Source organism: Nerophis lumbriciformis, linkage group LG17 (assembly GCF_033978685.3).
Source record: "Nerophis lumbriciformis linkage group LG17, RoL_Nlum_v2.1, whole genome shotgun sequence".
NCBI classification, from domain to species: Eukaryota; Metazoa; Chordata; class Actinopteri; order Syngnathiformes; family Syngnathidae; genus Nerophis; species Nerophis lumbriciformis.
The window spans coordinates 5,780,995-5,806,231 of NC_084564.2; the positions used below are offsets into that span (position 1 = coordinate 5,780,995).

At 42.6% G+C, this 25,237-nt stretch overlaps 1 protein-coding gene across 8 annotated transcripts in view; it reads right to left on the bottom strand.

Annotated features, from left to right (window-relative positions):
* The window catches only part of slc8a2b (solute carrier family 8 member 2b), a 344,572-nt gene that overhangs the window by 16,418 nt on the left and 302,917 nt on the right, over nt 1-25,237 (bottom strand). For 4 of the 8 annotated variants that reach the window (XM_061972296.1, XM_061972299.1, XM_061972301.1 and 1 more), the window contains 4 exons: nt 17,959-17,976; nt 17,405-17,529; nt 9,834-9,933; nt 3,073-3,243 (listed from right to left, as the gene is read on the bottom strand). In XM_061972296.1, the coding sequence (XP_061828280.1) occupies nt 3,073-3,243; nt 9,834-9,933; nt 17,405-17,529; nt 17,959-17,976 (414 nt within the window). Of the gene's footprint in view, nt 1-3,040; nt 3,244-9,833; nt 9,934-17,404; nt 17,530-17,958; nt 17,977-25,237 lie in introns of all 8 variants that reach the window. The other 4 variants (XM_061972304.1, XM_061972297.1, XM_061972298.1 and 1 more) reach the window with 4 other exon arrangements.

Consider the following 25,237-nt stretch of genomic DNA (forward strand, 5'->3'; position numbering starts at 1 on the left):
ACTAAATTAGGAGCCTTTGTTTGTTTACTTACTAATAAAATACAAGTTGTCTTGTATGTTCACTATTTTATTTAAGGACAAACTTGCAATAATAAACATATGTTTAATGTACCATAAGATTTTTTGTAAAAATAAAGCCAATAATGCAATTTTTTGTGGTCCCCTTTATTTAGAAAAGTACCGAAAAGTACTGAAAAGTATCGAAATGATTTGGGTACCGGTACCAAAATATTGGTATCGGGACAACACTACAGCGCACGTATTGTTGATTCTGAAGGCCTAAGCTAGCTGAATTCTGATTGGATACAAACTAAAACTAAAATCAACAGCACTGGAACAATAATAACATGACATGAAGAGAATATGAATACTTTTAGATATTTAGGGAAAGTAAATGAAAAAAACATTTTATCCTTAATTATGATCATGATTTCAGGGCCAGCATAGAAGGCCTTGCTGGCCCTGACGGCCCACCACTGCTAAGTCGTATAAACGCGTTCTTCGTCGGCCTGGGTTAGTAAAGCATGTGAGGTTACATTGTAAAAAACCTGTCAATCATGTCAAACCTCTTGCAAATCACGCGTGTCTGCGGCGCAGTCTAAACTAAGGAGCGGGTTACACCAATATGCTTGAAACTTAAGTCCTGGGGATACAATTCTGGTGTTTCTTCCAATCCCTGGTGCAAGCCTGTATAGTTGAGAAAAGGGTCAGTAACAGGGATTACATTTTTGCTACCCCTAATCGTGCCTGCCGGAGCAAACATGTACCCGATAAAAATAACTTCTGGTATTTTATTAGTGAGTTCTGACTGATGCATTGTCTCGTGGGCCTTTGGGGTGAATGGTGGCCCTTTTTTCTCACCATTAACAATTTGGGGGTGTTACCAGTGCCGGCCCAAGCCTCCATGGGGCCCTAAGCAAAATTTGATTTTGGGGCCCTCTATTTCTGCCAATAATATTGATTGTTGATCATTCACACACCTACTATAAACTCATTGCGGCTCTGGCAGTGTTGTTTACATTATCCTATTGTCAGCCTGGCATGTCTTTACAAATGACATGTCATTTATAAAGATATGGGGGTGGCCCAGTTAAGAACATAAATAATACCAATGAATGAACGAATGATGTCCAGAGTGCCACATATGGTTCCTAATCTTAAAATGTAGAAAACATTCAGCTACAAGAGTGGCCTGGGGTTGAACAGTCCAAGTGATAAAGCTTTGTATTTACAGTAAAAGTGTCATCTTGTCTCATCAGTCTTGTACTTATTAGTCATTAATTACTACCGGTAGTTTACATTTTTAGTTAATTGTTCATATTTAATGTTTACTTTGTACAAAGAGAGCGCAGTCTACTGAAGTTAAATTCATCAATAGTTTTCCCCTTTGAAAGACGCAAGGCAAAATCCTTCCATTTCACCATGTTGCTACAATGATCTTCACTGTTTTCATGCTGTTTCAGCAGTGCACCTATGTTGACCCAATCCCGCTGTCCCTCGGCTGCCAGTTTTAAGGACTTTTTGGAAAATAATTTGCAGCAAAAGCAATAGACTGCATCTTTATATAAGTCAGCCAGCTACCCTTGACTTTTTCCCCATTGACTAGCTGTCTGTAGGTATAATGATAATGAAAACTTCGGCCATCATGCCGTTTGGGGAATGAAAAGTTCTCCTTAATAGACAGTGGTCCTCTGATCACCTGCTCAGTCCTGTCTGAATCTGAGAGGAAAGATATGGCGTCACATTAGTGCCAAAAATCCAAGCGCATAAAAACTGTTATCGCGCGCTGATTCTCCACTTTGTGCGCGCGCGACACCCTTTTGCACGCGCGTGGTGTCTTTTTGCGTGCGCGGTGCCTTTCTGCGCGCGCGCCGTCTCGGTCTGTGCGCTCTCTGTGTACTCCTGGCATCTCTCCTCGCACTGTCATTTTTTTTTTGGCACTTTGGGGGCAGGTATGCTTAGACAGCCCCTCCTTTCTGATTGGCTCTGAGCATTTTTCATATGACCAATCATTCTCCAGCGTAGCAACGTTGTAGCCATCTTACCTCGGACAGCTAGCCTCAATCATTACATTGATGTCAAAGCAAGTTATGGTAATTTAATTAGTACATGTACCAATTAAATTACCATAACTTGCTCGATTTTTGACCAATTTACAAACGGTTTGCCTTGTTACAAATCTTATTACATGTAGATATGACATAGGATGCTGCACCTGTTGAAATTACCTCTTTCGCTATAAAAAAAAAGACTTAATTGTGCAACATAGTTGTGTAGGGTCAGTGATAGTCAGTTCTCTGATTATTTTAAACTGTTTCAGAATACATTATTAAAAGGCTATTTTCAACATTTTAAAAACAAAATTCAAAGATTATTTCATTAATTTTATGGCTGAATCAAAAGAAATTCCATAAATTAGAAAACAAATGTTCAAGAAGAAGTGAAAACTTTGCGCCTATAACAATCTTGATACATATTGACGATGACCCGCCCTGCTATACTTCTGATTGGCTCTGAGCATTTCGCCTGACCAATCAGAAAGAAGGGGCCGTCTAAGCATACCCGCCCCCAAAGTGCCAAAACGAAACATGCCAGCGCACAGACCGAGACGGCACGCGCGCAAAAAGGCACCACACGCGCGCAAAAGGGTGTCGCGCGCGCGCACGAAGTGGAGAATCAGCGCGCGATAACAGTTTTTATGCGCTCGGATTTTTGGCACTAATGTGACGCCATAGCAGGCGGCAAACGTCACAGGTGCAGCAGAGGCAGCTTTACATTTAAAGAGAGGCAGGAAGAATCACTAAGCCTAGATCAGCAGCAGCACTCTGTTGACCTAAAATTGTGTTTTTGTACAATAATATATCTTTGATCATTTAGAAATCATCAGTCAGACTCGTACATGCAAAAAATTTAAAATAAGATTTTTTTGTTAATTGCTTTTGGGGGCCCCCTGGTGGCCGCGGGGCCCTAAGCAAGCGCTTAGTACGCTTATGCCTTGGGCCGGCTCTGAGTGTTACATACACCACAAGTACGCCCTCACCTGTGTCTCCTTTACTGATTATTTCTCCTTACTATTTGACAGGTGGTGATTGGACAGCAGACTGGCGCCTGGTTGATAAAGCTCAGAGGTGGAGCCGGAAGCGCTCCGTTTCTCTCTCTCTCTCTCTCTCTCTCTCACTCGCTCGCTCACTCCAGCAGATCGCAATTCGCCAGCACAGTTGATCAGCGGGCACTCCACGTTTGCTGCCAAGACTCGTTTGATTAGTGCCAATATACTGTGTACTTTCATTCTTTTGTTAAATCAACTGTTCCATTAGAACCAGTAAGACCATAGTGGCTGTCCTTTTCAGACTAGACAATGGCACACTCTAAGACCCACAGTGACAAAGGGGTCACTCTGTTTCTTTCATTCCGCTATAGATAGCTCAAAAAGTTATGGGCACGTTTTGATTAAACGTTAAGGAAATATCAGAATGGGGTAAGGGACAAGTCATTACGCTTGGGGGTGATCCGGATCACCGTCTGGATTCAGGACTTTTTACTAATGGGAGGTCTACGCTCTCTGAGAAATAACAGAACTCGAAAAGCATTTCGATTTCTGTTAATTATGTTACATTGGAACTAGAGATGTCCCATAAATGCGTTAAAATGTAATATCGGAAATTATCGGTATCAGTTTTTTTATTATCGTTATCGTTTTAAAAAAAAAAGTTTTTAAATTAAATCAACATAAAAAACACAAGATAGACTTACAATTAGTGCACCAACCCAAAACCCCCCCCCCCCCCCCATTTTACACTCATTCACACAAAAGGGTTGTTTCTTTCTGTTATTAATATTCTGGTTCCTACATTATATATCAATATATATCAATACAGTCTGCAAGGGATACAGTATGGCGTCACATTAGTGCCAAAAATCCGAGCGCATAAAAACTGTTATCCCGCGCTGATTCTCCACTTCGTGCGCGTGGTGCCTTTTTGCGCGCGCGCGGTGCCTTTCTGCGCGCGCGCCGTCTCGGTCTGTGCGCGCTCTGTGTACTCCTGGCATCTCTCCTCGCGCTGTCATGTTTCTTTTTGGCACTATGCTTAGACGGCCCCTCCTTTCTGATTGGCTCTGAGAAATTTTTGACCAATTATGACCAATAATTCTCCAGCGTAGCAACGTTGTAGCCATCTTACCTCGGACATCTAGCCTCAATCATTACATTGATGTCAATGGTACATGTACTAATTAAATTACCATAACTTTAACCAATTTACAAACGGTTTGCCTTGTTACAAATCTTATTACATGTAGATATGACATAGGATGCTATATCTGTTGAAATTACCTCTTTCGCTTTAAAAAAAAAAATGACTTAATTGTGCAACATAGTTGTGTAGGGTCAGTGTTAGTCAGTTCTCTGATTATTTTAAACTGTTTCAGAATACATTATTAAAAGGCTATTTTTAACATTTTAAAAACAAAATTCAAAGATTATTTCATTAATTTTATGGCTGAGTCAAAAGAAATTCCATAAATTAGAAAACAAATGTTCAAGAAGAAGTGAAAATATAAAATAATGTTATGGTTGGATGTTATTGCTGGTGGACCAGTTCTGGCTGAAAGATGTGATTATGGTGTTTGTTGTCTTATTATTTATTTGGGTCACATTTTGTATTGCCCTGTATTGTGTTTATGTGGTATGAAATAACCTTCATCAACGCGCGACATGTTTTTATCCACTTCTTCCTCCGTAAATCTTGATACATATTGACGATGACCCGCCCTGCTATACTTCTGATTGGCTCTGAGCATTTTTAGGCGTTTTTCGCCTGACCAATCAGAAAGAAGGGGCCGTCTAAACATACCCGCCCCCAAAGTGCCAAAAAGAAATATGACAGCGCGAGGAGAGATGCCAGGAGTACACAGAGCGCGCACAGACCGAGACGGCGCGCGCACAGAAAGGCGTCGCGCGCGCGCAGAAAGGCACCACGCGAGCGCAAAAGGGTGTCGCGCGCGCGCACGAAGTGGAGAATCAGCGCGCGATAACAGTTTTTATGCGCTCGGATTTTTGGCACTAATGTGACGCCATAATACAGTCCGTAAGCACACATGATTGTGCGTGCTGCTGGTCCACTAATAGTACTAACCTTTAACAGTTAATTTGACTCATTTTCATTAATTACTAGTTTCTATGTAACTGTTTTTATATTGTTTTACTTTCCTTTTTATTCAAGAATTTTTTATTTATTTTATTAAGTTTTAAAAAAAGGACCTTATCTTCACCGTACCTGGTTGTCCATATTAGGCATAATAATGTGTTAATTCCACGACTGTATATATCGGTTGATATCGGTATCGGTAATTAAAGAGTTGGACAATATCGGAATATCCGCAAAAAGCCATTATCGGACATCCCTAATTGGAACCTAAATTTACAAACCCCTCTATTTGCAAACTCTCAGGTTGGGGCAAATATGCCTGTATGCAAACCATGTCTCGCTTCATTCATTCATTTTGTGTCCCGCTGGCAGCCATTTTGTGCTTGCTCGTATTGAAGAGATTGACAGCAATTTTTTCATTGTGATGAAAACAGACTTTTCTGGAAAAATATGCCAAAGCGAACTAGATTGCTTACCCAAAATCAACAGGAAACGTCCCACTAACCACGTTAAACCCAGATTACGAACTAACAAAGGTAGGGATGTCCGATAATGGCTTTTTGCCGATATCCGATATTGTCCAACTCTTTAATTACCGATACCGATATCAACCGATATCGATATCAACCGATATATGCAGTCGTGGAATCAACACATTATTATGCCTAATTTGGACAACCAGGTATGGTGAAGATAAGTTTTTTTTTTTTTAAATTAATAAAATAAAATAAGATAAATAAATTAAAAACATTTTCTTGAATAAAAAAGAAAGTAAAACAATATAAAAACAGTTACATAGAAACTAGTAATTAATGAAAATGGGTAAAATTAACTGTTAAAGGTTAGTACTATTAGTGGACCAGCAGCACGCACAATCATGTGTGCTTACGGACTGTATCCCTTGCAGACTGTATTGATATATATTGATATATAATGTAGGAACCACAATATTAATAACAGAAAGAAACAACCCTTTTGTGTGAATGAGGTTTTTTGAGTTGGTGCACTAATTGTAAGTGTATCTTGTGTTTTTTATGTTGATTTAATAAAAAAATAATAAAATAAAATAAAATAAAATAAATTTAAAAAAAAACCCCGATACCGATACTGATAATTTCCGGTATTACATTTTAACGCATTTATCTCTAAACAAAGGTCTTAACTCATTCTCTTTCTATGCCACATCAATATGGAATGCACTCCCAACAGGTGTAAAAGAAAGGGCATCTCTATCCTCCTTCAAAACCGCACTAAAAGAACACCTCCAGGCAACTACAACCCTAAACTAACACCCTCCCTTCCACATACCGTATTTTCCGCACTATTAGCCGCACCTAAAAACCACAAATTTACTCAAAAGCTGACAGTGCGGCTTTTAACCCGGTGCGCTTTATATATGGATTAATATTAAGATTCATTTTCATAAAGTTTAGGTCTCGCAACTACGGTAAACAGCCGCCATCTTTTTTCCCCGTAGAAGAGGAAGTGCTTCTTCTTCTGCGCAAGCAACCGCCAAGGTAAGCACCCGCCCCCATAGAACAGGAAGCGCTTCTTCTTCTACTGTAAGCAACCACCCGCCCGCGTAGAAGAAGAAGAAGCGCGCGGATATTACGTTTCATTTCCTTTGTGTGTTTACATCTGTAAAGACCACAAAATGGCTCCTACTAAGCGACAGGTTTCCGGTTCATGAAAAGACGCAATCTCTCCATCCGCACACGGACTACTATTTCACAGCAACTGCCTAAAGACTTTCAAGAAAAGCTGGCTACTTTCCGTGCATATTGTAAAAACAAGATAGCTGAAAAAAAGATCCGGCCAGAGAACATTATCAACATGGACGAGGTTCCACTGACTTTTGATATTCCTGTGAACCGCACTGTGGATACAACGGGAGCACGTACGGTGAATATTCGCACCACAGGGAATGAGAAGTCGTCCTTCACTGTGGTTCTAGCTTGCCATGCTAATGGCCAGAAACTTCCACCCATGGTGATATTCAAAAGGAAGACCTTGCCAAAAGAGACCTTTCCAGCCGGCGTCATCATAAAAGCTAACTCGAAGGCATGGATGGATGAAGAAAAGATGAGCGAGTGGTTAAGGGAAGTTTACGCGAAGAGGCCGGGTGGCTTTTTTCACGCAGCTCCGTCCATGTTGATATACGACTCCATGCGCGCCCACATCACGCTGGTTTTTAATATATTATTAAAGTTTGACTGACCTATCTGACTGTTTTTTTGACATTTTTTTAGCGCAGTTAGATGCGGCTTATAACACGGGGCGGCTTATAGGTGGACAAAGTTTTGAAATATGCCGTTCATTGAAGGCGCGGCTTATAACCCAGGGCGGCTTAATCAAATGTAAACAATCAATCAATCAAATGTAGACACTTTTTCTTACACTTTCTGATCTCTCTCTCTCTATGTCCACTACTTGCTGTACATATCCTACCAAGTCAGACCTACAACTGTTTCAATTTCCATTTCTCTGATGATGCAATTGTTGATGCTGATTGTTGATGACTGAAGTGTTGATACCAACCAAACCTAACCCCCCCCCCCCTCCATATCCCACACCCCGGATTGTAAATAATGTAAATAATTCAATGTATATACTCTGATGATTATCTTGTGTGATGACTGTATAATGCTGATAGTATATATTTGATAGTATATATCTGTATCATGAATCAATTTAAGTGGACCCTGACAAGTTGAAAAACTTATTGGGGTGTTACTATTTAGTGGTCAATTGTACGGAATATGCACTTCACTGTGCAATCTACTAATACAAGTTTCAATCAATCAATCAATCAAAACAGGAAACGTCCCCGTCCATCAAGTGAGTCACTTTAATATCGATCATCGCTAAGGAGTGAGTCACTTTAATATCGATCATCGCTAACTTCTTGCAACTCAACACTAAGAAAACGGAAATGCTGATGATCGGTCCTGCTAAACACCGACATTTATTTGATAATACCACCTTAACATTTGACAACCAAACAATTACACAAAGCGACTCAGTAAAGAATCTGGGTATTATCTTCGACCCAACTCTCTCCTTTGAGTCACACATTAAGAGTGTTACTAAAACGGCCTTCTTTCATCTCCGTACTATCGCTAAAATTCGTTCCATTTTGTCCACTAGCGACGCTGAGATCATTATTCATGCGTTCGTTACGTCTCGTCTCGATTACTGTAACGTATTATTTTCGGGTCTCCCTATGTCTAGCATTAAAAGATTACAGTTGGTACAAAATGCGGCTGCTAGACTTTTGACAAGAACAAGAAAGTTTGATCATATTACGCCTATACTGGCTCACCTGCACTGGCTTCCTGTGCACTTAAGATGCGACTTTAAGGTGTTACTACTTACGTATAAAATACTACACGGTCTAGCTCCAGCCTATCTTGCCGATTGTATTGTACCATATGTCCCGGCAAGAAATCTGCGTTCAAAGAACTCCGGCTTATTAGTGATTCCCAGAGCCCAAAAAAAGTCTGCGGGCTGTAGAGCGTTTTCTATTCGGGCTCCAGTACTATGGAATGCCCTCCCGGTAACAGTTAGAGATGCTACCTCAGTAGAAACATTTAAGTCCCATCTCAAAACTCATTTGTATACTCTAGCCTTTGAATAGCCCCCCTTTTTTAGACCAGTTGATCTGCCGTTTCTTTTCTTTTCTCCTCTGCTCCCCCCTATCCCTTGTGGAAGGGGAGACACACAGATCCGGTGGCCATGGATGGGGTGCTGGCTGTCCGGGGTCGGGACCCGGGGTGGACCGCTCGCCTGTATATCGGTTGGGAACATCTCTGCGCTGCTGACCCGTCTCCGCTCGGGATGGTTTCCTGCTGACCCCACTGTGGACTGGACTCTTACTGTTATGCTGGATCCACTATGGACTGGACTCTCACAATATTATGTCAGACCCACTCGACATCCATTGCATTCGGTCTCCCTAGAGGGGGGGGGTTACCCACATATGCGGTCCTCTCCAAGGTTTCTCATAGTCATTCACATCGACGTCCCACTGGGGTGAGTTTTTCCTTGCCCTTATGTGGGCTATACCGAGGATGTCGTTGTGGCTTGTGCAGCCCTTTGAGACACTTGTGATTTAGGGCTGTATAAATAAACATTGATTGATTGATTGATTGATTACATCACGGATCACGTGACTGGCTTGCTCATTATCTCTCAAGATGGCTCGGGAATCTCTGTGAGATTTATACTATTTTAATCATTTCTATTTATTCACATACTTTGGAAGTATTTTGGTGTCATAAATCAGATGTATATGATAAATATAGAGGCAACTTGTTTTCCCACTCTCCTGGTACTTTAACTAAAAAGGGACTTTTGTCAATGTTGGAAACCATTATTCATCATTCATTCATCTACAATGGTTCTTATGTAGAAATGTGCTTCACTATATGACCTTTTCGATTTATGAACCCTGTTCAAGAACCGGTTGAGTTGGTCAATCGAGGTCCCACTGCAATTTAAAACTTAAACTTAAAAACAATTCCATTCATTCATATTGACGAACATGCATCCAAATAATTGAAAGAATGATTCCCCACGCCAGTAGAGGTGAAGACAATCGGGTTTGCCAGCCCTGTGCATACCTTTCTCAGAGAGTTGGTAACCCTTCATGTGAGGCAAATGTACAATAAAACATATTTTGCTTACCTGCGCTTACAGTGACCGCCTCCACAAACTGCTCCCTCCAGGAGTGCGTGCCGATGACCAGCGCCAAGTTGGTCTTCTTAATGAGCTTGTCGACGGTGCTCTGCCAGACAGAAGCAAGGACAAATCTTAAGGCGCTACCTTGAGGCCATTAACTTTCAAAATGTTTGGATGTTGTCTTGAGGGAATTTATGTCAGAGGTTATTGACGTTGGACATGCTGTTCTAATTCTTCCAGACTAAAACTCATACGAGCACATCTTCGTGACCCTTACTTTGTGTACTGGATTCCACAAAGCTATAAGCATCGACGTCCCACTGGGGTGAGTTTTTCCTTGCCCTTATGTGGGCTCTGTACCGAGGATGTCGTTGTGGCTTGTGCAGCAGCCCTTTGAGACACTTGTGATTTAGGGCTATATAAATAAACATTGGTTGATTGATTGATTGAAGCATCCCCGCAGGTATAAGACATTGATACAACGTTGATTATACATACATATCCTTTAAAACTAATGTGAGAAGGAGATATTTTTAAGTGTTCTTTTTCAATCCATAGCAGTGACGTGCGGTCACTAGAGGCAGGTGAGACAGGGCCTCACCTGCCATCATGGAAAGAAAAAAAATGTAAAAAGAAAAAAAAATTATTAAATTGTTATATGTATCCAGTGATTATACTATAAAGTTATTTCCCATTTAACTTCACCAGTTTTAGATTATTTTTATTCAAAATCGCTGAATTTTCACATTTGCCGTTCAAATACTGAGAAGAGACGGTGCCAGTTGAGGCACGTCACTCAGTGCCTCAACATGGATTGCGGACTCGGCTAACTGCTGGCCTGCTGTGCAGTGAGACCGTATTGCTATATGAATTATATTATACATTTCCATAGTTTAGTTAGCTGAGGTATATAATGTACAGTGTATTTTGTCAACAACTGTATGTGTGTAACATATTTATTGTGCTGAGCAATCATAAAACTGCTGCGAAGACGCACTGTGTGAGGCTCGCGTAATCCCGCCTCCTGGTGCCGGTTAACGCACCTCCGCCGCAGACTGCGCCCCCCGACGGGGAGCGCCACACCAACCAAAGCCCACACCCAAACCCTCCACGTGCAAGACCGAATCCACCCAAAAAAAGTCACTTAACAAGAAGCCAAAAAGTGCAAAAACAACAATGCTCGCGCCGGAGGAGCCGTGAACGACTGCAGGGACACAACATTAGGTACACCTGCAGACTGCAGCACGGATTTCATATTTCATTCATTCACAACTCCTCCAACACGAACACCACTGTTCCCGCACTTATAAGTAAAGGTAAGACCATAATAACGTTTTTTTATATTAAATGTGCTTTTTTGTGTGCTACAGTTTGTATGTGTAAAGTTAAAGTTAAGTTAAAGTACCAATGATTGTCACACTGTTACGGTTCAGGCTCCTGCCAACGCCGCTCATCCGTCTGTGCGCACCTCGGGACACGCCCACGGGTGCGCACATCCAGGGACGCGCCGCACGCGTCCCCGCCCTGCAGCAGCCACCAGCTGCAATCACTCACCGGCAATCTACACTCCTGGGTCTGATGAGGGCAAGCTCAATAAAGGACCAGTGGACCCAAGGATCGGCGCGGGAACTTAGTTTTCTCATGGTGTACCGTAAGGCTTATGATCTCTCTCTCTGCGTGTTTTCCCTCGTGTCTGACATCCTTGTTTGTTCTCCCGTGTCCCCGCAGTACCCTCCGTCGCCTGGAAAGTGATTTGTGCGTTTCACTTTTCCCTGGATCTCCCTCTGGACTCTTGACTACCTCCTTCGTTTCTCGACCTCTCGCTCGCCCCTGGATTCCGACGCCTCTCTCTCGCCCCGGATAACCTGCCTGCCACATGGACTTCCTCGTATCTCGTTCAACACGTTGGTAACACTCACTTCAGTTAACTACACACATAGTCTTACACCACACACTCTTGTATTCTAGTTCACACTCCATTTCCTTAGTTTAGTAGTATTGTTTATTATTATTTATATATATATATATATATATATGTTGACTATATATATATATAATAAATAATTGTATATACTTCCCCCTGGTGTCTGTTTGCCGTCACCTCCCCTCAGTAACCACAACACACACACACACTAGGTGTAATGAAATGTGTCCTCTGCATTTGACCCATCCCTTGATCACCCCCTGGGAGGTGAGGGGAGCAGTGGGCAGCAGCGGCGCCGCGCCCGGGAATAATTGTTGGTGATTTAACCCCCAATTCCAACCTTTGATGCTGAGTGCCAAGCAGGGAAGAATGCTGGTATGAGCTTTTAAACATAACCAGTTAACTGCTGCCAATCAAATGGTGAATAAGATACTTTTTAGGGTTCATATGTTTGTAAATCTGACCGTGATAAAGTCAGTGCCTCACCAGCCATCAACCTCACCGCACGTCACTGATCCATAGTCATGTTTAAATCAGCTAGTATTTTCCTATGTAGTGTGTGCTAGTAAACTCTTTGTTTTGTTTTAAGGGCTCCTGTTGGTCGGCTCACAGAGCTGTTTTGGCAAGTTGTTATCGGTTTTGAAGGCCTGAGCTGTGCTCCTTTCTGGGCGAGAGGGGCTGTTTTCGCGCTACATAAGCTGACTCTTTTTGTTTAGATTTAGACCTCTTCTTGCTGATGCTATTGTCGCGTTGGTCTCCTAAAGCTTTGGTAAAACTTGGTCAAGTGCTATTCTGTCTCGGTGGTCCTTCTTACTGAACATATATGTCATCCAAAAGAACTTGGGATTGACCAGTGTGTTTTATTACCTGAGAGAAATGTTCCTTCTAATTTTTGGGGCGGTATAGCTCGGTTGGTAGAGCGGCCGTGCCAGTAACTTGAGGGTTGCAGGTTCGATCCCCGCTTCCGCCATCCTAGTCCGTTGTGTCCTTGGGCAAGACACTTTACCCACCTGCTCCCAGTGCTACCCACACTGGTTTAAATGTAACTTAGATATTGGATTTCACTATGTAAAGCGCTTTGAGTCACTAGAGAAAAAGCGCTATATAAATGTAATTCACTTCACTTCACTAATTTTTCATGTGTGTGAGCAAACGCACAAACTCCCTGAGCATTCAGTGGAGCACATGTGAGCAACATCAGACGTGCACACTGTGGCCACACCAGCGTCACACCTGTCCCAAACCCGACATCATAACAATTTAAATGTTTTATTAAAATAATTTTCTGATATAAGTGATTTTGCCCTCTTACAATGACAAAAACAAAAAAACATGTTTTTCATGACCTATGTGCTAGTAAATGTTACCCCTTTCAGAGATTACATTTAGTTCCTGTAACTTTCTGTCTGTAAAATACATCTTTTCATTAGCATTTATGAAATCTAGTGACAATATTTCATGAATAATATAGGTAAAAGTAAGTAAAATAAGCACACATCTGATTGAAGAGTCAGAGTGTTACAACCTGGCATTTACACATTGTGTGGCGTTGGGGTTGTCCCGACTTTTTGTGTGGCCATAAACGCAGCACTGGCTAAGTGCCATGAGTGCGTGTGTTGGTGCAGGTGAGACAGAGCGAGCGGCTTCTGTTGATATGACGGATGACAAAGTTGGTTTAAGCCTGGTTTGTACGGCAGAAAAATTCGATCTTTTTATGTGGCTGTTCACATTACAAAAAAAAAATGCAATTTCAAATGTGAATGCAAGCTGACCTGTCGCAGGCACTGCAGTGTTTACGGAAGTAAAGATGGCTTCCACTCAGTACTGACACATTTGTGGCAATTTCAAAAGGTTTTCTGCAATAAAAGTCAACATTTTCTGAACCGAATTATTGCGCATAGAAGATTAAGAAGGAAGAAGACAAGTATTTTGGCTCTTGCAGTTTTACAGGATAGTTTGCTTCGACGTGTGCTTGAAGAGCGCGTCTGAGGGCGAGCAGTTAGACTTAGACAAACTTTATTGATCCACAAGGGAAATTGTTCCACACAGTAGCTCAGTTACAAAGGATGTAAAGGGTATGGATGGGAAGGATAATGCAGGTATATAGAAGACTAAAAATTTACCATAGTAGCAATATAAAATATAACAAATATGTAATATTTACATATTATTTATAGAGTATATAATATATACTCATATATTATATTATATTTTTATATAATATATACAATATATAAAAAAATCCCAATTACCATGTACAGTTGTTTCCCCTCAGCCATCAGGCACATGAACAATAACAAGCTCTGATAGCTCAGTTACAGCTCATGTCATTCTATTGTGTTATATGTGTTTTATGTTGCACGATTGCGCCAAGTAAAATTCCTAGTTTGTGAACCCGTTCTCAAACAATGGCAATACAAACTCTTCTGATCTGATCTGATTACAGTTGAGACAGGAGTGGTAGAACTTTCCTATGAGTTCTTAAAACTAATTATTTTCACCTGTTTTCTGCTCCGACATGAAAAAATCTGATACAGGTCGCAAAGGGGCAGAAAAATCAAGATTGACCTGCAGTGTGAACAAGGCCATAGAGAAGTTTCTTAGGCGCAAAAATTATGACTAAATGGTTAAGTATTTTCATTCGAACTTAAATCCAATTGACAGAAACATATAGTATTATTATTATTATCTATTACTAATTTAGTTAACATTTATGTATTTTAGCACTGCGTAATTGTAATATTTTCATCAGTTTTTGAGTCCCTTATTTTGCAGTACATTGGATTAGTACCGTATTATCCGGACCATAGGGCGCACCAGATTATAAGGCGTACTGCCGATGAATGGTCTATTTTTGATCTTTTTTCATATATTAGGCGCACCGCATTATAGGGCGCATTAAAGGAGGGTTAGGGTTAGGGTTAACTAACCCTATAAGCTAAAAACTGTCAAGACGAGGACTATGGTGTGTTTGTTTTCCCGAGATGCAAGTAAAGCTGGACTGGTCATGGCGTGAAGGTAAATACATATTTATTTATAACACTCAAAGGAACAAAAAGCGCGCTCAAGGCGGATGTACAAACTTGACTAACGAAACAAAAAGACTTGCACGTGGGCAAAAAACTGTGAACAATTAAACAAAAACACTAACTGTGGCATTAATAGAAAAAACTTACTTGGACATGGCATGAAGTGCGCAGAGGTAGACAGAGTGTGACAGGGGTATGAATGCGGGATGTCGCCAGAACGACAAACTGAAAACAATGAACTTAAATACTATAGACATGATTAGTGAAAGCAGGTGCGTGACTCAAAACGTGAAACAGGTGCGTGACGTGACAGGTGAAAACTAATGGTTGCTATGGTGACAAAACAACAAAAGTGCACAAAAAGTCCAAAAACAAAACCGAACATGACTAAAACAAAACATGATCACACAGACATGACACAAACAACAGCACTGGAAGGAGCATAATATGACATGAAGAGAATCAATACTTTTAGATATTTAGGGAAAGCAAATAAAAAAATACTTTTATCTCTAATGATGATCATGATTTGTGGTTATGTTAGGCCAGCAGAGAAGGCCTTGCTGGCCCTGACAGCACACCACTGATATTTACTATGTTTTTCCTTTTCTTGGGCCTACTATTTTGTGCCACTGAAACTGTGCCCTAACGTGGACTAAAATAGCACTACAATTGCAACTGTTGAAATAAAAGATTTACGGGTATAACTTGTACATCAACTAAGACAGTGTTTTTCAGCCTTTTTAGAGCCAAGGCACATTTTTTGCGTTGAAAAAATCTGGAGGCACACAACCAGCAGAAATCATTAAAAAATAAAACTAAGTTGACAGTAAAAAGTCGTTGGATATCAATCAATCAATCAATCAATCAGTGTTTATTGATATACCGTATTTCCTTGAATTGCCGCCGGGTATATAGTATGCGCCTGCCTAGAATTACCGCCGGGTCAAACTTGTTTCGCAAAATAATTAGCGCATGCTTAGCATTACCGCCGGGTCAAACTCGTTCCGCAAAATATTATTTTTATTAGCGCATGTCTAGAATTTCCGCCGAGTCAAACTCGTCACGTCACGAGTGACACTTCACCTGTCATCATTTTCAAAAAGGGAAGAAGATAAAGAGCTCTTCAGTAGGATTTAAGGTCCAAGCTATTGAATATGCTAAAAAGAACAGTAAGCAGCTATGTTTTATTAATATACCGTAGCTGCATGTGTCAAATATGAGTCATTAAATGACTCCCGCCTCCTGGTGGTAGAGGGCGCTAGTGATCCTTCTTGCGACTACTCGGCTGCAGAAGAAGTGACAACAAGCAGCAACAGTTTATTTTTTCCTCTCGCTTGCACTTTTAACATGGAGGATTACATATCTAAAACAAAACAGTTTTCTAAACTGGACTTTCAATCGAAGCAGGAGGTAATAATTAAAGGAAGAGCTCCATCGAGACAGAGAGACTTTTAAAACTGAAGAAAGATAAGGAAGACTTCTATAAACAAGTTATCGATGCTTTTGGTCAGAAGGAGCTGCGCATGGACTTCATTTATAAGTAAAGGTAAGACCATAATAACGTTTTTTTTCTTAAATGTGCTTTTCATGATGGTATCCTTACATCACACTCAAATTTATAAGCGCAGGCCTAAATTTACCGCATGCCTTTGGTAAGCGACAGAGTGAGAAGAGGTTTTAAAATAATTAGCGCATGCTTACATTTACCGCATGCCTTTGGTAAGCGCCGGAGTGAGAAGAGGTTTTAAATTAATTACCGCCCCGGCGCTAATTCAAGGAAATACGGTAGCCCTAAATCACAAGTGTCTCAAAGGGCAAGGAAAAAAACTCAACCCAGTGGGATGACAATGAGAAACTTTTGAGAGGACCGCAGATGTGGGTGACATTGTGGACGCCGTCTTTGCTCCACAGCAAGTCTTTGCTGTCGTCCAGCATTCTGTTTTTGTTGACTTTGTAGCCAGTTCAGTTTTAGTCTCTAAGCTTCAACGTCTTTTCTTTGTCATGTCTGTGTGATCATGTTTTGTTTTAGTCATGTTCGGTTTTGTTTTTGGACTTTTTGTGCACTTTTGTTTGTTTTGTCACCATAGCAACCATTAGTTTTCACCTGTCACGTCACGCACCTGTTTCGCGCTTTGAGTCACGCACCTGTTTTCACTAATCATGTCTGTACTATTTAAGTTCATTGTTTTCAGTTTGTCTTTCTGGCGACATCCCACATTTATGTACTCACATTCCCGTCTCGCCCGAGCCAACTTTCCGTTGCCTTCTGGAAAAACTAAACCCAAGGACCAAGTCATGACATTCTTAGGGGCACTCACCTTTTGTTTATTTTTGGTTTAAGCATTAGGTGCTGAATTTCCCCCAGGGATCAATAAAGTACTTTCTATTCTATTCTATTAGATACCTTTTTACCTGCACCATGCCTCCCGCTGTTTCCGACATCTACAAAGCAATTAGCTACTGGCTGCCACCTACTGATATGGAAGAGTATTATACAGTTCTAGACAGCACCGACACTCAACAACAACAACACAACACGACTGCGCCGCGGCACAGTGGTTGAAAAACACTGAACTAAGATATCCTGCATCACAAAGAATGAAATAGAATAAAGTCAACACCTTGAACTCGTAGGACTCCTCAATGACCACCTCCAGGCGACTGTGCTCTCCCAGGATGGGCTTCCCCATCTCAGCGATCCGACGGGCCTCCTCCTCCTCCGCGCTCATCTGACCCTCCGCCCCCTCTGAGGAAAGAATTAGGACACAATTACACGCATGTCACACTACACTTGAGGACGTCTCACAACCCCATTGTCATCCATTATGTGGGCATGCATTGTTGCACAGATAACTACAGGTAAGGTACAAAGAAATGATGACAAAGACAGCATGCAGGGTGGATAAAAGCACGCTAACTCAGCACGTAATCAAAGTGATAAAGCGAGAAGGCTGGTGGCAAAGCAGCAGGACATCGGGCTTTTTTTGTAAACATCTGCTTCCTGCCATGCAGTCATTTCCAAACAACAACAATAATTGGGAGCTGACGGTTAGAAGGAAAGCAAACAAAAAGCAAGCTGAGTGAACAGAATGAGGCTGAGGGAACGTTGCAGCAAATTTGGTAGGAGGATTAGTTGGCGCCGTGTTTACTTATAGACACAAAGGAGCCATCTTACCTTGGCTGAGCAGCAGGGCTGTGATGAAGGCAAAGAGGGAGGGAGGAGAACACTCTATAAGTTAAATGGCTCGTCCACTAGACGCTCACATGAGTCATCCCGTCACGTCCTGTTTGCACCATGAAAACCAACACAAACTCTTCTCCCGTTTGTCGAAACTTGGCTTTGTTGTACATGTTTGGCGTGTCGGGTGTATGTACAAACCCCGTTTCCATATGAGTTGGGAAATTGTGTTAGAGGTACCGTATTTTCCGCACTATAAGGCGCACCTAAAAACCACAAATTTTCTCAAAAGCTGACAGTGCGCCTTATAACCCGGTGCGCTTTATATATGGATAAATATTAAGATTCATTTTCATAAAGTTTCGGTCTCGCAACTACGGTAAACAGCCGCCATCTTTTTTCCCCGTAGAAGAGGAAGTGCTTCTTCTTCTACGCAAGCAACCGCCAAGGTAAGCACCCGCCCCCATAGAACAGGAAGCGCTTCTTCTTCTACTGTAAGCAACCACCCGCCCGCGTAGAAGAAGAAAAAGTGCGCGGATATTACCGTACGTTTCATTTCCTTTGTGTGTTTACATCTGTAAAGACCACAAAATGGCTCCTACTAAGCAACAGGGATCCGGTTCATGAAAAGACGCAATCTCTCCATCCGCACACGGATTACTATTTCACAGCAACTGCCTAAAGACTTTCAAGAAAAGCTGGCTACTTTCCGTGCATATTGTAAAAACAAGATAGCTGAAAAAAAGATCCGGCCAGAGAACATTATCAACATGGACGGACGAGGTTCCACTGACTTTTGATATTCCTGTGAACCGCACTGTGGATACAACGGGAGCACGTACGGTGAATATTCGCACCACAGGGAATGAGAAGTCATCCTTCACTGTGGTTCTAGCTTGCCATGCTAATGGCCAGAAACTTCCACCCATGGTGATATTCAAAAGGAAGACCTTGCCAAAAGAGACCTTTCCAGCCGGCGTCATCATAAAAGCTAACTCGAAGGGATGGATGAAGAAAAGATGAGCGAGTGGTTAAGGTAAGTTTAAGTTTACGCGAAGAGGCCGGGTGGCTTTTTTCACGCAGCTCCGTCCATGTTGATATACGACTCCGTGCGCGCCCACATCACGCTGGTTTTTAATATATTATTAAAGTTTGACTGACCTATTTGACTGTTTTTTTGACATTCCTTTAGCGCAGTTAGATGCGGCTTATAACACGGGGCATCTTATAGGTGGACAAAGTTTTGAAATATGCCGTTCATTGAAGGCGCGGCTTATAACCCAGGGCGCCTTATGGTGCGGAAAATACGGTAAATATAAACGGAATACAATGATTTGCAAATCCTTTTCAACCCATATTCAATTAAATGCACTACAAAGACAAGATATTTGATGTTCAAACTCATAGACTTTATTTTCTTTTTTGCAAATAATTAACTTAGAATTTCATGGCTGCAACACGTGCCAAAGTAGTTGGGAAAGGGCATGTTCACCACTGTGTTACATGGCCTTTCCTTTTAACAACACTCAGTAAACGTTTGGGAACTGAGGAGACACATTTTTGAAGCTTCTCAGGTGGAATTCTTTCCCATTCTTGCTTGATGTACAGCTTAAGTTGTTCAACAGTCCGGGGGTCTCCGTTGTGGTATTTTAGGCTTCATAATGCGCCACACATTTTCAATGGGAGACAGGTCTGGACTAAGCAGGCCAGTCTAGTACCTGCACTCTTTTACTATATGTAGCCACGTTGATGTAACACGTGGCTTGGCATTGTCTTGCTGAAATAAGCAGGGGCGTCCATGGTAACGTTGCTTGGATGGCAACATATGTTGCTCCAAAACCTGTATGTACCTTTCAGCATTAATGGCGCCTTCACAGATGTGTAAGTTACCCATGTCTTGGGCACTAATACACCCCCATACCATCACAGATGCTGGCTTTTCAACTTTGCACCTATAACAATCCGGATGGTTCTTTTCCTCTTTGGTCTGGAGGACACGACGTCCAATTTCCAAAAACTATTTGAAATGTGGACTTGTCAGACCACAGAACACTTTTCCACTTTGTATCAGTCCATCTTAGATGAGCTCAGGCCCAGCAAAGCCGACGGCGTTTCTGGGTGTTGTTGATAAACGGTTTTCACCTTGCATAGGAGAGTTTTAACTTGCACTTACAGATGTAGCGACCAACTGTAGTTACTGACAGTGGGTTTCTGAAGTGTTCCTGAGCCCATGTGGTGATATCCTTTACACACTGATGTCGCTTGTTGATGCAGTACAGCCTGAGGGATCGAAGGTCACGGACTTAGCTGCTTACGTGCAGTGATTTCTCCAGATTCTCTGAACCCTTTGATGATATTACGGACCGTAGATGGTGAAATCCCTAAATTCCTTGCAATAGCTGGTTGAGAAAGTTTTTTCTTAAACTGTTCAACAATTTGCTCACGCATTTGTTGACAAAGTGGTGACCCTCGCCCCATCCTTGTTTGTGAATGACTGAGCATTTCATGGAATCTACTTTTATACCCAATCATGGCACCCACCTGTTCCCAATTTGCCTGTTCACCTGTGGGATGCTCCAAATTAGTGTTTGATGAGCATTCCTCAACTTTATCGGTATTTATTGCCACCTTTCCCAACTTCTTTGTCACGTGTTGCTGGCATCAAATTCTAAAGTTAATGATTATTTGCAAAAAAAATAATGTTTATCAGTTTGAACATCAAATATGTTGTCTTTGTAGCATATTCAACTGAATATGGGTTGAAAATTATGTTCTCCCAAAATGTGTTTGTCATTCTTGTTTGGTGCGGGTTCACACAGTGTGGCGTATATTTCTAACAGTGTAAAAGTTGTTTATACGGGCACCCTCAGTGTAACCTGTATCGCTGTTGATTAAGTATGCCTTGCATTTACATGTTTGTGCATACAGACGCCGCACATATTTTGTGATCGGGCCGGCACGTTGTTTGTTAGAATGGATGAAAAGCAGACGTGACGACAGCTCGTAGTCGACGTTAAAGGCAGTGCCTTTAAGGCACGCCCCCAAGACTGTGGTCCCGGCGGACTACGAGATATAATGACTGATGAACACCTTCGTTCGATAATGAAGGTTGCCTCAGCTCAAAGCCTGAGCCCCGACATTAATGAACTAGCATCCAAGAAAAGATGGCAGGTATCTGGCTTGGGCACATCAGATTAGATCAGTGTGTTGCAAACGGAGCAGTTTAAAGTCCTGAATGGTTGGTTTATTCATTGTTATTTTATTTTCAAATTTATTAGCCTGTGGAAAAAGTTAATGTTGATATTTACCTCAGAAGGCTGCAAATAGAAAAGAGGCATTCAATTTTTATTTAAATTGTATTTGATATCCATCCATCCATCCATCCATCTTCTTCCGCTTATCCAAGGTCGGGTCGCGGGGGCAGCAGCCTAAGCAGGGAAGCCCAGACTTTCCTCTCCCCAGCCACTTCGTCCAGCTCCTCCCGGGGGATCCCGAGGCGTTCCCAGGCCAGCCGGGAGACATAGTCTTCCCAACGTGTCCTGGGTCTTCCCCGTGGCCTCCTACCGGTCGGACGTGCCCGAAACACCTCCCGAGGGAGGCGTTCGGGTGGCATCCTGACCAGATGCCCGAACCACCTCATCTGGCTCCTCTCGATATGGAGGAGCAGCGGCTTTACTTTGAGCTCCCCCCGGATGACAGAGCTTCTCACCCTATCTCTAAGGGAGAGCCCCGCCACCCGGCGGAGGAAACTCATTTCGGCCGCTTGTACCCGTGATCTTGTCCTTTCGGTCATGACCCAAAGCTCATGACCATAGGTGAGGATGGGAACGTAGATCGAGAGCTTTGCCTTCTGGCTCAGCTCCTTCTTCACCACAACGGATCGATACAGCGTCCGCATTACTGAAGATGCCGCACCGATCCGCCTGTCGATCTCACGATCCACTCTTCCCTCACTCGTGAACAAGACTCCGAGGTACTTGAACTCCTCCACTTGGGGCAAGATCTCCTCCCCAACCCGGAGATGGCACTCCACCCTTTTCCGGGCGAGAACCATGGACTCGGATTTGGAGGTGCTGATTCCCATCCCAGTCGCTTCACACTCGGCTGCGAACCGATCCAGTGAGAGCTGAAGATCTTGGCCAGATGAAGCCATCAGGACCACATCATCTGCAAAAAGCAGAGACCTAATCCTGCAGCCACCAAACCAGATACCCTCAACGCCTTGACTGCGCCTAGAAATTCTGTCCATAAAAGTTATGAACAGAATCGGTGACAAAGGGCAGCCCTGGCGGAGTCCAACCCTCACTGGAAACGTGTCCGACTTACTGCCGGCAATGCGGACCAAGCTCTGACACCGATTATACAGGGAGCGAACCGCCACAATCAGACAGTCCGTTATCCCATACTCTCTGAGCACTCCCCACAGGACTTCCCGGGGTACACGGTCGAATGCCTTCTCCAAGTCCACAAAGCACATGTAGACTGGTTGGGCAAACTCCCATGCACCCTCAAGGACCCTGCCGAGAGTATAGAGCTGGTCCACAGTTCCACGACCAGGATGAAAACCACACTGTTCCTCCTGAATCCGAGGTTCGACTATCCGGCGTAGCCTCCTCTCCAGTACACCTGAATAGACCTTACCGGGAAGGCTGAGGAGTGTGATCCCACGATAGTTGGAACACACCCTCCGGTTCCCCTTCTTAAAGAGAGGAACCACATACCATATACCATTGATATTTTTTAATTATTATTATTATTATTTGAAACTTGATTTTGCATGTCACTATAAAGTTATATAAGCCTTGCTTGTTCAATATTCAATGCAAAACTTGTTTGGGTCCCTATTAAAAGGTTAATTTGTTCAACCTTGGCCCGCGGCTTTGTTCAGTTTTAAATTTTGGCCCACTCTGTATTTGAGTTTGACACCCCTGCTCTACATCAATGTGAAGAAGACCAAGTAGACGGTGGTCGACTTCAGAAGGGACAGAGGCACCCCTCCTCTCCTGGACATCGGAGGAGCAGCTGTGGAAGTGGTGTCCAGCTTGAGGTGCCGAGAGCACCGACTCTATTTCCTCAGGAAGCTAGGGCGATCTGGACTTGGGAGCTCAGTCCTAAAGAGATTATACAACTGTGTGGTGGAGAGCACGGCAGCTGCATTACGGCGGAGAGGAAGACTCTGCAGAGGGTGGTGAAGGCTGCTTCCCACGGTCTTCTGTGCAACACCTCAGGACTTTACGCGCAGAGATGCGGGGGGAGGGCCCTCGGCATCATGAAGGATTGATTGATTGATTGAAACTTTTATTAGTAGATTGCACAGTACAGTACATATTCCGTACAATTGACCACTAAATGGTAACACCCCAATAAGTTTTTCAACTTTTTTAAGTCGGGGTCCACGTAAATCAATTCATGGTAAAAGGACTCTTTCAACCCCTCCCCGCAGGCAAGCATAAGGAGTAAAACCACCAGGCTCAGAGACAGCTTTCTTCCCTGAAGCTGTCAGACTGCTGAACGCTACATAGTCTCCCACTGCTCTCGTTTCTTCCCCGCTCCTCCCCTTATATATATATCATTCCACACAGCGTCTTTCGCCAGCTAATCTTGTTAAGTGCCTTATGGTAATGCCTATATATTATTTATTACTGTTTTTCCTAACACTCGCAAGGACCTGAATTCAAATTTCGTATCGTATATGTGCGAATGTGTACGGGTATGACAAATAAAGCTCCTTGAATATAAATGTAGCTTAAATGTAGATAATGTGTTTCTCAATGTAAAGCACTCTGAGTCACGAGAGAAAATATAAATATAAATATAATTCACTTCAATTAGGAACACTTACAGGTGAAACTCAAAAAATGTTTTATATCAAAGGTTCGTTTATACCAGCAATTAGAGCTACAATGTGAAACTAATTGTGGAGGGGGGCGTGGTCGGCGCGCCTCCTGTGGGAATGGAGTGTGTATGGCCCTGCTTCGAAGCCCAGCTGACAGCAGCGGTCGGGGCCACGACGGGGGAGACGGCGGCTGGGAGCAGAAGCACACACACACACGAGGAGACCGAGAGAAAGAAAGCACGGACACGCTGTGTGGTAAGTTTGCTGTGTATCTGTCGCCTATTCCTGTGGATATCAAGTTAATTTGGAGTGCTGCTTGCACTAATAAAAAAGGTGCTTCCTTCATTCAACTTGCTGTGCTTCTGACGCTCTCTTGTTGACATAGAACCACATCAAAAGTGGCGTGCCATGTTACATCAAATGTATCGGTGACTATAACGTACGTAAAAGTAACGCCAAACATTAATATAAATCCATTCAATAAAGTCAAATACAAATAAGGCAACAAGAGAAGTATCCCACACTCATACTTGCCAACCCTCCCGGATTTTCCGGGAGACTCCCGAAATCCAGCGCCTCTCCCGAAAACCTCCCGGGACAAATTTTCTCCCGAAAATCTCCCGAAATTCAGGCGGACTCAGGTCCATGAGGACCTGAGTCCGCTAACCTACAATGTAAACGGTGTGACTGCCCAATCACGTTATAACTGTAGAATGATGGAGGACGAGTTCTTGGTTTCTTATGTGGGTTTATTGTTAGGCAGTTTCATTAACGTCCTCCCAGCGCCGTAACAACACACAACAACAGCAGTCACGTTTTTGTATACCGTAAAGCGGTTCGTCTGCCGTAAACAGCAATGTTGTGACACTCTTAAACAGGACAATACTGCCATCTAGTGCATTTGATGAAAGCACTTTTGTGCGTGCCACACAGCAATGCATCATCAGAGAGGGTGTTCAGCATGGTTCGAAAAATAGTGACAGAGAATAGAACAAGGATGGGCAATTCAACCCTTAACTCAACAATGAGTAGATGAGTGTTATGTGTGTGTATATGTGTAAATAAATGAACACTGAAATTCAAGTATTTCTTTTATATATATATATATATATATATATAGTTTGCATGTTCTCCCCGTGACTGCGTGGGTTCCCTCCGGGTACTCCGGCTTCCTCCCACCTCCAAAAACATGCACCTGGGGATAGGTTGATTGGCAACACTAAATTGGCCCTAGTGTGTGAATGTTGTCTGTCTATCTATGTTGGCCCTGCAATGAGGTGGCGACTTGTTCAGGGTGTACCCCGCCTTCCGTCCGATTGTAGCTGAGATAGTCTCCAGCGCCCCCCGCGACCCCGAAGGGAATAAGCGGTAGAAAATGGATGGATGGATGGAAGGATATATATATATATATATATATATATATATATATATATATATAAT